General features: G+C 48.5%; 1 protein-coding gene across 5 annotated transcripts in view; it reads left to right on the top strand.

Moving 5' to 3' along the window:
* The first annotated feature begins 9897 nt into the window (after positions 1-9897).
* ETV6 (ETS variant transcription factor 6) overlaps positions 9898-12133 on the top strand; it is a 129334-nt gene continuing 127098 nt past the window's right edge. Inside the window, exon 1 of one of the 5 annotated variants that reach the window (XM_085233415.1) lies at positions 9898-10274. Coding sequence is in view for 2 of the 5 variants with exons in the window: in XM_085233388.1 (XP_085089514.1) it covers positions 10790-11175 (386 nt within the window). In the remaining 3 variants the exon portion in view is untranslated. Of the gene's footprint in view, positions 10275-10774; positions 11176-12133 lie in introns of those variants that run through there. The other 4 variants (XM_010716090.4, XM_085233436.1, XM_085233388.1 and 1 more) reach the window with 4 other exon arrangements.

Consider the following 12133-nt stretch of genomic DNA (forward strand, 5'->3'; position numbering starts at 1 on the left):
GTGGGCCCAGGAGAACCTCATGAGGTTCAAGAAATCCAAGTGCAAGGTTTTTCACCTGGGTTATGGCAGCCCCTGCTATCAATATAAGTTAGGAGATAAAAGGATTGAGGGCAGCCCTGCCAAAAAGGACTAGGGGTACTGGTGGATGGGAAGCTGGACATGAGTCAGCAGTGTGCCCTTGTAGCCCAGAAAGCCAATTGTATCCTGGGCTGCATCTAAAAAAGAGCAGCCAGCAGGTTGAGGGAGGTGATACTGCATAGGTGAAGTACTGCATTCAGATGTGAAGTCCTCAGTACAGGAGAGACATGGACCTCCTCCAGAGCACATCCAGAGGAGGGCCACAAAAATGATCCAAGGGATGAAACACCTCTCCTATGAGGACAAACTGAAAGAGCTGGGACTGTTCAGCCTGGGGAAGAGAAGGCTTGGAAGTGACCCGATAGTGGCCTTTCAGAATCTAAAGGGGGGAGCTACAGGACAGAAGGGGAGACTCTCTCCTGTCCCTGTAGACTTTCAAGGCGAAGCTGGATCAGGCCCTGGGCAACCTGATCTAGCTGCGGATGTTCCTGTTCACTGCAGAGGAGATGGACAAGATGACCTTTAAAGGTCCCTTCCAACTCTGACGATTCGATGATTCTGTGATTCTATGCTATACTCACAACATCAGCAGAGGTGACCCACTGTCACTGTTGCTGCTGCTGAAATGCAACACTCACCACCTCACTGTGCTCACATCCACTGTTTGGCCCTCATAAATGTACAGCAAGTATTGATGAATGTCACCGGGTGCAATTTTTTCCATATGAAGGAATTCGATGACACACTTTTCCTTCATACGTGTTTCCATGTCAGACATCATTTTGTCAGACTACCTCTCTGCTGCCATCTGTCACATGGCAACAAAATGTAACAGAATATTGTTGGGAAAGCTGAACCTCTACTGCCATCTCACCAGCATCTGCCTCTGATGTTGTGGGACATCATAAAATAGGAGGCATTACTTTCAGAGCAGCTCTCATAAAATATATAATATAGTATAGTAAGAAAATTTATATTATTTTTCTACTAAAATATATAAAAAAGAGCAACAAAAATAAAAATAGTATAGTGAGAACCTTGTTTTTGTGAAACGCATCAAGCTGGTTCAGTGGCAGTGGTTGCAATTCTTTGAGCTCTCAAGGTTTTCATCAAAGATCATTTTGTGAAATTTTACTCTTCCTGTGCTTCATCCTTGAAAACAGTTGCTCACAAACGTATGTACTGCCAAAAGTGATGACATGAGTAAGGTGTGATTGTGCAGCATGAGATATTTCTCTCCAGTAAGACAGGGGTTATAGAAGTCTAGTAAAGAGATATGATCCAATTTTTGATTGCAACTCTATACATTCCATTTAAAAATTTGCAAGTAATGTATTTATGTCTACTGAAAATGGAGTCAGAAATAAAAAAATGGATTCTTTTGGCAATCTTGAAAACCTATTCTCAAATTCCTTCATCAAAATAGAAAGCATGGCTGCATATTTTTTGCTGTTCTCAGGACGGTGTTTAGCCAAGGAATCAAAATTCATAAACTTCTTTGCCATAACTTGAGTTAGCACTGCACTGCCCCCTCCCCGTGCCCTGCTTTCAGCCCAGACAGGGTTAATACTGCACTGACGTTTAATTGGTGCTCAGTGACAGCTTCGTGCCAGGCAGAGCCACTGCCATGATGGTGCAGGTCCCACTGGGAGCTGGCCTGGGCCACATGCAGCCTGTGTGCTGTGGGCTGGATGTGCCTGGCTTACAGCATCAAGCATTTTCAATGTTGTTTTTTCACATATATTGGCTGTTTGAGGAATAGATGCTATACCAAGACTTTTGCATTTCCACAACAGGAAAGGAAAGGCTACATGAGAACCCCTAATGAACACAGCATTTCTCACTCTAAATACCTGAGACTGAATATATTTCTATACAGATTACACATATGAGGGCTTTGAGGGCTGCTCTAGAAGAATTGCCTCCTTTTTCATTATGTTGGTCCATGACATCAGAGGCAGACGTTGGTGAGATGGCAGAAAGGTTAAACCTTCCTGACAACAGTCCTTTACATTTTGTTGCTGTGTGGCAGATGGCAGCAGAGGGGCAGTTTGACAAAATGGGGTATGAAGCAAAGGTGTGTCACTGTATTCCTCCAAACAGAAAAAATGGGCACCCATTGATCTTCATCGCTTGCTGAGCATTTATAGAGACCACATAGTGGACGTGAGCACAGTAAGGGGGTGGGTGGTGCATTTCAGCAGTGATGACAGGATGTGAAAAGACAAGCAATGTTCTAGACATCCATGCATGGCTGCCTGTCAGACTGCAAAATGAAGAACATCTTGATGAGCTCATCCACACAAATCAGCTAATGGTGGTGTTTTGTAGCTGGGAACTAGTTCTATCAAATAGCGTTATTGTGTTTTGTATCTGTTGCAGTTTCCATGGAGATAAATAGATGGCATTAATTCAAAATGTCCTATGTATATATGGATTTATGTATTCCTGAAAAGCCAAGCATGAGACTTCTACTACAGGAAACATTAGCCTGAGTGAATCTTGGGAAAAGGATTTGCCTGGGAGTACGAACTGAAAGCTAATCTTACTGCAAATGATGAAAAATGATGTGACTGATGCATACCAAGGTCATTAAAACACACTTGAGTTTCAGAAATCAGTTTTCTAAGGACAAGAGAATCTTAGTGCTAAATGTGCAATGGGGGATCTCTACCAGAGCACATCTGTGTATCAACATGCTTGGATTTCGTTTTTTCCACAGGATCAAAAACTCTCTTGCATTCTAACATCAATGTTTGTCTCAACTGCTTTCGTATTCTTCGAGGTTAGTACCATCTCCAACTGTGTTTTGTTCCTTAAGAACTTGATGCTATGCCTGAATCTCTAAGAGTAATCTCTGCTGAGATTACACAATAACATCAGTAGACTGAGCTACAGGGTCAGGATCTTCAGAGGTAAGGGACAAAAGGAGACCCAAATGTGGATGAGGACTGATTGTGCCCTAGCAAAGTGTGTACTGGAGGAACAGTACATCTCTTTCCATCCAGGAAATTTAAAGGCAGAGGAGGAATAACTGCACACATCTGTACAGGCTAGGGGCTAATCTGCTGGAAGCGAGCTCTGCAAAGGACAACCTGGGTGTCCTGTTGGACAACAGGTTGACCAAGAGCCAGTAATATGCCCTTGTGGCTAAGAATGGCAATGATTTCCTGGAGTGTCTAAAAAACCATCAAGTAGCTATTTGTGTCTGCTCAAACTTTAGAAGGTGAAAATGAAACTATTATTGCAAAAAGAAGAAAGAAGCAAGAACTAAATAAATGAATCAGTTAAGTTTTCCTGGGCAAAGATAAAAGCAAAGAAAAGATATCAGCAGAGGAACAGTAAAATGAGTTAATGATAACTATGGGCGCTTAGAACTAGTGATTGCCTTCGTAGATATAAAAAGTATGAACACAAACAAACTTTATTCAGAAGTGAGATGAAATCCGTGATTGTTGTGTATGTCTGAGCTACTGCTCTACATTGCTGAAACTAGAAAAACAATACACAAAAAGACAAATGAAAACTCTGGATGTAGCTTCTGAAATGTGTAAACTCCTTTGATAAACGGGTTACATCCTTCAGGGAAATCTGAGAAAATTAGCCCAGCAGTTGAGTAAGTGAAGGCAGAAAGAGAACTGATGACAGAGAACTGGGGGCAGCTGGCATGCAGACACATCACTGCACACTGAAAATTAAAAGTCTCACTGAGATGTTAGTTAGCTTCTTTTTCAAAGAATCACAGTATCAAAGGGGTCAGAAAGAACTTCTGGAGATCATCTAATCCAACACTCTTGCTAAACCTGGCTCCCTAGAGCATGTTGCAGAGGAAAACACCCAGCAGGTTTTGAATATCTCCAGAGGAGACAACTACTCAGGGCGGCTTGTTAGGTGCTCAGTCACCCTCAAAGTAAAGTTTTGCCTCATATATGTATGGAACTTCTATGTTCTAGCTTGTGTCCATTGCCCCTTGGCCAGTCACTGTACAGCACTGACCCCACCCACTTCACTCCCGCCCTTTAGATATTTGTAGATGCTGATAAGATCCCCCCCACAGTCTTCTCCAGGTTAAACCAGTCCCAGGTCTCTCAGCTGTTCCTCATATAGGAGATGCTCCAGGTCCCTAATCATCTCTGTGGGCCTCTGCTGGATTCTCTCCAGAAACTTCTCATTTTTCTTGAATTGAGGAACTCAGAATTGGACACAGTACTCCAGATGTAGCCTCATCAAGGCAGAGTAGAAGGGAATGATCACCTCCCTTGACCTGCTGGCCATGCTCTATTTTAGGCACTCTAGGAAATCATTGCCGTTCTTAGCCACAAGGGGATACTACGGGCTCTTGGTCAACCTGTTGTCCACCAGGACACCCAGGTCCTTCTTTGCAGAGTTCGCTTCCAGCAGATCAGCCCCTAGCCTGTACAGATGTGTGCGGTTATTCCTCCTCAGATGTAGGACTCTACACTTGCCTTGCAGACCCTCATTAGGTTTCTCTCTGCCCAATTCTCTAGCCTGTCCAGGTCTCATCCAATGGCAGCACAGCCTTCTGGTATGTCAACCACTCCTCTCAGCTTCATATCATCAGCAAACTTGCTGAGAGTACAACTTTATCCCCTCACCCTAGTCACTGATGAAAATGTTAAACAAATTTGGCTCAAATACAATCCCTGGATAACACTGCTAGCCACAGGCCTTGAAATAGATTTCACATGCCACAGTCCTCAACCCACTGAGGTCTGCCAGTCAGCCAGTTCTCAACCCATCTCACTGCCTGTTTGTCTATCCCACAAAGGATAGGCAAACCTTACCTACAAGGATGTTATGAGAGATTGTCAAAAGCCTTGCTGAAGCCAAGGTACAGAACATCCACTGCTCTCCCTGATCTACCCAGCTGGTCATGACATCATAGACTATCATAGACTGGTCAAGCATGATTTCTCCTTGGGGAATCCATGTTGACTACTCCAAGTAACCTTCTTTTCTTCCACTTGTTTGGAGATGACATTCAGAACAACCTCTTCCATCACCTTTCCAGGGATGGAGGTGAGGCTGACTGGCCTGTAGTTTCCCAATTCCCTCCTTCTTGCCCTTTTTGAAGACTGGAGTGACACTGGCTTTCCTCCAGTCCGCAGACACCTCTCTCATTCTCCATGACCTTTCAAAGATGATAGAGAGTGGCTTGCCAATCACTTCTCCAGCTCCCTCAGCATTCATGGGTAAATTCTATTGGGGCCCATAGATTTGCGTGTGTTGAGTCTGCCTAGATGATTTCCGACCAGAACCTCCACAAACAGGGGAAGTTTTTCTTTCCCCAGATTCTCTCTCTTACCTCCATGCTCTGGGATTTCTGAGGCGCAACATTAGCAGTAAAGATTGCAGCAAAAAAGGCATTCAGTAACTCTGCCTTTTCAGTGTCCTCTGTAAGTGGGACATCCATCTCATTCAGCAGTGGACTCACATTTTCCCAGATCTTCCTTTTGTTACTGACATACTTAAAGAAGTCTTTCCTTTTGTCCTTGATCTCCCTCAACAGATTTAATACCAAGTGGGCCTTAGCCTTCCTCACTGCAATCCTGTATGCCTAGACAATGTTCCCACATTCTTTCCAACTGACCAGACCCCCTTTCCACATCTCATAGACTATCTTCTTCCACTGAATTTTTTCCATGAGCTCACCCATGTGTGTCCCTACCACCTTTGCTTGATTTCTAATTCTTAGGGATGCATCGATCTTGAGCTTGGAAGAAGTGGTACTAGAAAGTCAACCAACTCTCTTGGGCTCTCTTACCTTCCAATGCTCTAACCCATGGGATACTTCCAACAGGTCCTTGAAGAGGTCATAGTTCACACTCCTGAAGCCCAGGATTGCAAACTGCTACTTTCAGCTGTCTGTAGAAGGCCTCACCAACTTCCTCCACCTTGATCAGGTGGTCTGAAGTAAATGCAAGCTGTCCTACCACGTCTCTCTGATCACAATGAGATCAAGGGCCAACTGCACGTGGCTATTTTTTCCTGCTTATTTGTCACACCATGCACATTGGTACACAGTCGCTTCAGAGAAGAACAAGGAGCTGAGGATGCAGGTTTCCCTTGAGAAATGCAGGAGCATTCCCCATAGCTATACACATCATTGAAGTGACTGTTCTTCAGGCTCATCTCACGAGAGGCAGCTAAGGAACATTTATCACAGTTCTGATTGGCTTGGCTCATTCTCCAGTTGTGAGCGTGCCATGAGAATTGCATTTTTGATCCCACTCCCACAGTCCTTTAGTTTAAAGCTCACCTTACTACGTTAGCTAGCCCGTGCCAAAAGTTGTCCTGCCTCTTCTAAGCAGGTGGATCCCACCTTTCCCTAATAGCTTATAATCTTCATAGAAAGTCCCACTGTCGTAAGAAACAAAAGCTTCTTGCACCAACCACATATCCAGGAGTTGATATGCATTATAAGTCTATTTTTGGCTGCCCTTTTTCCTCTCCAGTTTTACCACTTGGAGAAGTTAACTAAGGCACTAGTGTTCTTCACATGTGCTGCCAGGGCTTTATAGTCTTCTTTGATTCTGCCTATGTTCCGGTTTCCATTGCCTTTCACGGCCACATGAAAGAGCAGTAGCGGATAGTAGTTCCATGCTCTTGACAAGCGGTGGCACTCCCTTGGCAATTTCTCAGATCTTGGCTCCTGGGAAGCAGCAGGCCTCTCCAGACAGCCATGTCAGGCAAGCAGAGGGGAGCGAGCCTCAGTGCCTTTAAGAAGGGAGTCACCTACTACAAGCAGGGGCTTGCTCTGTTTTCAGGGACAAACTCTAAACTATAAGTATGAACACCCAATGCCAGATTTTCAGGCCACTACAAGCAAAAAGATCGTTCTTCAGTTTACAGTTTTCTCTTCCTGCTCTTGCCTTCCAATACCACAGTCTCCCTTTCCCATGACATCCCTAATCAAGGCAGAAACTTGGTGTCACGTTACAGGCCAGAATAGGATTACCTTTTGCCTGAATTAGTATTGCTACCATCTATTTGAGCAAAAAGTTAGGGGATTTCTGGCAAGGACATCTATGAAAGGTGACTCTGTGAGATCATAAATCTTGCTTTGAACTACAGGATCCTCCCTGTAGGTAAGCTGAGCAGTAGACTCTTGGTAGGAGGGAAATAAACCAGCTGGGAGCCCATTCAAGGTTTAATATTAGCTAATGCACTTCCATTCTGCTCTGGGCAATCTCCATACAGAACAGATCTAAAGAGAAGCTGACAGCTGGAGAAGCTTTCTCCTCACACACCCAGAGCAACTGTGTGCAGCCACAGACCATCCTGCTCACCAGGAGATGTGGTAACATTTCCTGTCTCCTGTACAGCACAGCAGCCAGGACCATGTAGTTTGAGGTCTCAGGAGATGGCAACTAATGACAGGAACCAAAATGGATGAAAATTTGTATAGATACCAGAGAACCCTGAAAGAGTGGACATACGGATGTCAAAATGATGGGCAGAAAAAAATTAGACCCAGGACACACAGCTTCACCATAACTGTCATGGAGAACATTAGATTATAATTATATTGCAAGAGGAAACATTGAGGAGTAAGAGGGTACATAACACTGATTCACGGTGGTGGCAGACAACAAATTTTGAAGCTAGTGAGACAACTTGCAGACAGACTAAACCATTGCAGAGCATTAGCTACATTCACAAAGGACTAGGGAAGTTACCTGTTTCCAAAAGTGGCTGGGTGAGAGATAGGTAAGAATTAATGACCAATGACAGTGACAAAGTGGCTGCAGGACTGATAAAAAAAGGGAGATGAAAAGAACAAATGTCAATGGCTAGGAAAAGAAGTGATACCTGGGTGAAAAGCAGAGAGAGCCATAAAAAAGAAAAATTAGGGTAGTAAAATACAGCTATAACCAAGAGTAGTTGGGTGAAACTGGACAAATGAAAATATGGACCAAATATTTTCCCAACCAGGGGAGCTGACAGACCATGAAACAGACTCCAAAAGGAAGAGGTGAAAGTCCCATTACCTAACTAACTTAAAACTAATGTGGATGGATCAATCACATGTTGTAAATATCCTACCAGTGAGGATGTGGAGTGGATGACCTAACAGGTCCTTTCCATCTCTAATTTCTACATTTAACATAAGGAATCACAAAACTCCCTTGCCATGAGGTACGGAATAATGACTCAGCACTTGGGGAAAGCCAGCAGTATTCATGCAGGATGAAAGGGAAAATGTCATACAATGATGAAGTAGAGAGAATAATAGCAGAGAGAGTTGCACCATAAAAGCAATCAAGATGCAATGACTCTTCTCCAGCAGTGCAGTCCTGTAGAGCAGAGCAGGGTAGATAAGATTTCTTTGTTATTGAGTTGGCCCTATATTAAAAAGTCATCAGTTGCTAAGCTGAGGGAGAATATTATTTTCCCTTCCTCTTTTTTAGTTTCCTGGACTGCTTAAAATGAAGCTGCAACAAGCTGCAACAGAGGGAGTTAGTTGGTCTTGGTTTGCAAAATGGCCTGTGGCAGCCTGTCCCAGGATGCCTACCAGCATGTCCTAGCAGCCTCCTGTCCTGGGTGAGCAGGTGTCCTTCTCACCACATCTTGTGGTGAAGGCTGGGACTGAAGAGCAGGAGATATCCACACAAACAGCAGGAACAAAGGGGGGTATGACCTCACACGTGGCCGCAAAAACACTGTATGTGATGTAAAATGTCTATTTTAAGTGTAATGAAAAACCAGTGGTCAATCATTTCAAGACTCCAGTGGCTCTCTCCCGACATGGATGCATCCCTCTCCAGACAACTCTGGAAAACACTGCACCAAGGCAAGGAAAGGAGCACTTCTACTGTTCCCAAAACCAGCAGCGCCCTTATTGCTCACCCGCTGAGAACAGAAGCCTCCTATGCCAAAGCCACCCATCTCCAAAAAAAGGAAACGCAACCCACCCCACACTACTTGTCTCTGACGGTTGTCCACAGATCACTCCCCACATTCCCGTGGAAGTTACTAACAAACGCGCAGTTTCTGCGTGCGGGAGTTTGCTCGGCCAACTGTACGCGTCTGCCTGCGTTAGCACTGTGCCGCTCTGCAACACGCACATGCTGCTCCGTGACCCCGTGTGTCCGCCGTGCTGCGGGAAGACCAGCCGGACCCCGAGGTGTGGGACCCGACCGACAAAACAGACTCCGCGTCCCCAGCACGCCAGCTGGGAGAAGGCGCGGTGCTTCCCTTTGGGCGCCGGGCGTCGTGCCACGCTCGCTCTTTGCGAAGCGCGGAGCTCCCTTCTCCATCGTGTGTGTGCGTGGGGCGGCAAGACTCCCCTTAGCTTCCGCAGCCCTACTCGGGGCTCCTCATCTCCTCCATCGCCTACTGTAGGACCGCGCGGAGCCACCGCTGCGCCCTGCCCGGACTTCCCGTGCCACTTCCAGGCCTGCGCTCTTAAAGGGGCCGCCCCGCGTGCGGAACAAAGGCCATTGTTGTCGTCGCCGTTCCGCTCACCGCCTCCCTCAGCACCTTCCACCCGTTCGCCGGGTTCTCCGCCCACGCTGGCGCATCTCAACGGCCCTCCCGCGCCGCCTCCCCCCGGCGGAGCGGCGCAGAACGCAGCACGCCGACCCCAGCCGAGCCGCGCCCGCCCAGACCCCTTCCTCTCGGCTGTCCTTCAGCGCCAGGGCGCACGCGGGCGGCTGCCGTTCACGGCCGTTTCGCGCCGCGGCGGCACCTTTAAGGGGCGGGGCCGGCTGCCGGGAACTCACGTCACTTTCGGGCCCCCGAAACTCCGGCTTCATGGGCGGGGCACGGCCGGCCGGGCCCGCGCCGCCTTTCGGTTTCTCTTCCAGGAAGGAAAACACTGGTGGGCAGCGGGGGCCGTGGCGGCAGCGCCCGCCCTTTCCCTCCTTTCCCCCGCCTCGCGCTCTCCCCCCTGCCCCGCGCACACGCGCGCTCACACACGCGCGGTCCCGCACACGCGCGCACACGGCCACGCGCGGCGGGGGGCGGCAGCTTCCGAGCGCCCCCCGGAGCGCGGCGGCGGGGAGGGGATCCCGGGCAGCTCCGCGGGCCGCGGTGGCGGCCGCAACTTCCTCCTGAGGGGCCGGCGGGGGAACGGGAGGTGGGAAGAGCCCCAGAAGTTCCCGGCCGCCCGCTGGGCTGCGCGGAGCTCCTCCTGAGAGATGTCTGAGCCTGCTGCCCAGTGCTGCATCAAGGTAACGAGCCGGCCCGCCGCCCCGCCCGCTGCCGCCGTCCCTCTGTGTCACGCTGCTTCGCTTAGCTTTGTTTGCCGGGTTTAGTTTATTTCTGCTGCGTTTTGTCGCCTTGTCTGTGTCTGCGTGTTTTTCCGGCGGGGGCTGAGCCCCCCTGCCCTCCGCGTCCGCCGCCGGCCCCGCGGGTGCGGCGCGTTCTTTCACGCGGGGACGGTGCCTCGGGTCGGGGCGCAAAGTTGGGAGAAAGTTTCCTGCCGAGAGGGGATGCGCTCCTCGGGGTCCCGCGGGCGCGGCACGGCTTTCCCCTTCTGTTTATTTGGCTTTATTCTTTATTACCGGCGAGGTGGGGTTTTTTTTTTTTTTTGACTTTTTTTTAATAATTTTTTTTTTTTTTAGTTCGCCTCTTTTCGTGTCCCTTTGGCACCGCGCGGGCAGTGCAGACAGATCCCAACGTCCCTCTCACCCGGCGCCCTCCCTCCCCGCAGAGGGCAGCGCCCGCCCCTCGCGCCCCCCCTTCCATGCCGCTCGCCCCGTCCCTGTCCGCTGGAGAAGGGAGCGCAGCGGTCAGCACCGCGCTTTTTGCCCCTCGGCGCCTTTGGGCCGAGGAGGCTTTCGGGTTCTGTGGCGTGACTGCGGCGGGGAAGCGCCCGGCTCTATTTTGTCTCTGGATTAAACGCGCTCGGGTCCCACACCTCGGGGTCCGGCTGGTCTTCCCGCAGCACGGCGGACACACGGGGTCACAGAGCAGCATGTGCGTGTTGCAGAGCGGCACAGTGCTAACGCAGGCAGACGCGTACAGTTGGCCGAGCAAACTCCCGCACGCAGAAACTGCGCGTTTGTTAGTAACTTCCACGGGAATGTGGGGAGTGATCTGTGGACAACCGTCAGAGACAAGTAGTGTGGGGTGGGTTGCGTTTCCTTTTTTTGGAGATGGGTGGCTTTGGCATAGGAGGCTTCTGTTCTCAGCGGGTGAGCAATAAGGGCGCTGCTGGTTTTGGGAACAGTAGAAGTGCTCCTTTCCTTGCCTTGGTGCAGTGTTTTCCAGAGTTGTCTGGAGAGGGATGCATCCATGTCGGGAGAGAGCCAAGGAAATGTGTACTGGGGTCTTGAAATGACTGACCACTGATTTTTCATTACACTTAACTAGGCAGGTTCACATGGAATGTGAAATGCCTGTTTTAAGTGACCTGTTCCAAGCACTGCAGTCTGGACCTATTTTTACTGCTCAGAGTGTTTTGTCCATGTGCGGGCTCTCACAGCTCTCTTTGCCTAAGCAGAAGCTGCCATCCATGTGCAGCATTTAAGGCATCGTCCCGAGTGCTAGTGAATACCGGGCCATCGGAACACAGGAAAAAGTTAGAAGGGGTACAGAGAATTTTTTTGGCTCATCTCCTTGTGCTGGTTTTAATAGTTTCAAATATAGCAAGTCTTTCAGACAGAAAAGTGAATTTCAACTGATAACATTTCTTCGCCAAACCACTCTGGATAACTTTCTGTTTGGTTTTCCTTAGTACCATTGGCTTTTTGGCCACTTGTTTCAGACAGATGGAGCGAAAGCCGGTTGCGGTGGGCACCCAGATTTCGGAAGATCTGCTTAGCAGTTGTGTGACTGTATGAGCGTGCCATTATTTCTGCAGATTGTGGGTTGTGGCACGGGAGCAAGCTCCATGCCTATCAGAGTGGCTGGAGAGCTGGTGTGTTGCTCTGAGAAGTAGTTTTCGTCTGAGGTGTTGCATTAGGAGCTTGTGAACTGGCAAGGTGGTAATGGTGAATGCATTTTGGTGGTTTTTTTCTGTTTTTATTCCCTGCCCCAACACAGGGCAAGGCCGTGTGCCGTAAATTCCCCAGCAGCTGGGCGATGA

Source organism: Meleagris gallopavo, chromosome 1 (genome assembly GCF_905368555.1).
Source record: "Meleagris gallopavo chromosome 1, MGAL_WU_HG_1.1, whole genome shotgun sequence".
Classification (NCBI taxonomy): domain Eukaryota; kingdom Metazoa; phylum Chordata; class Aves; order Galliformes; family Phasianidae; genus Meleagris; species Meleagris gallopavo.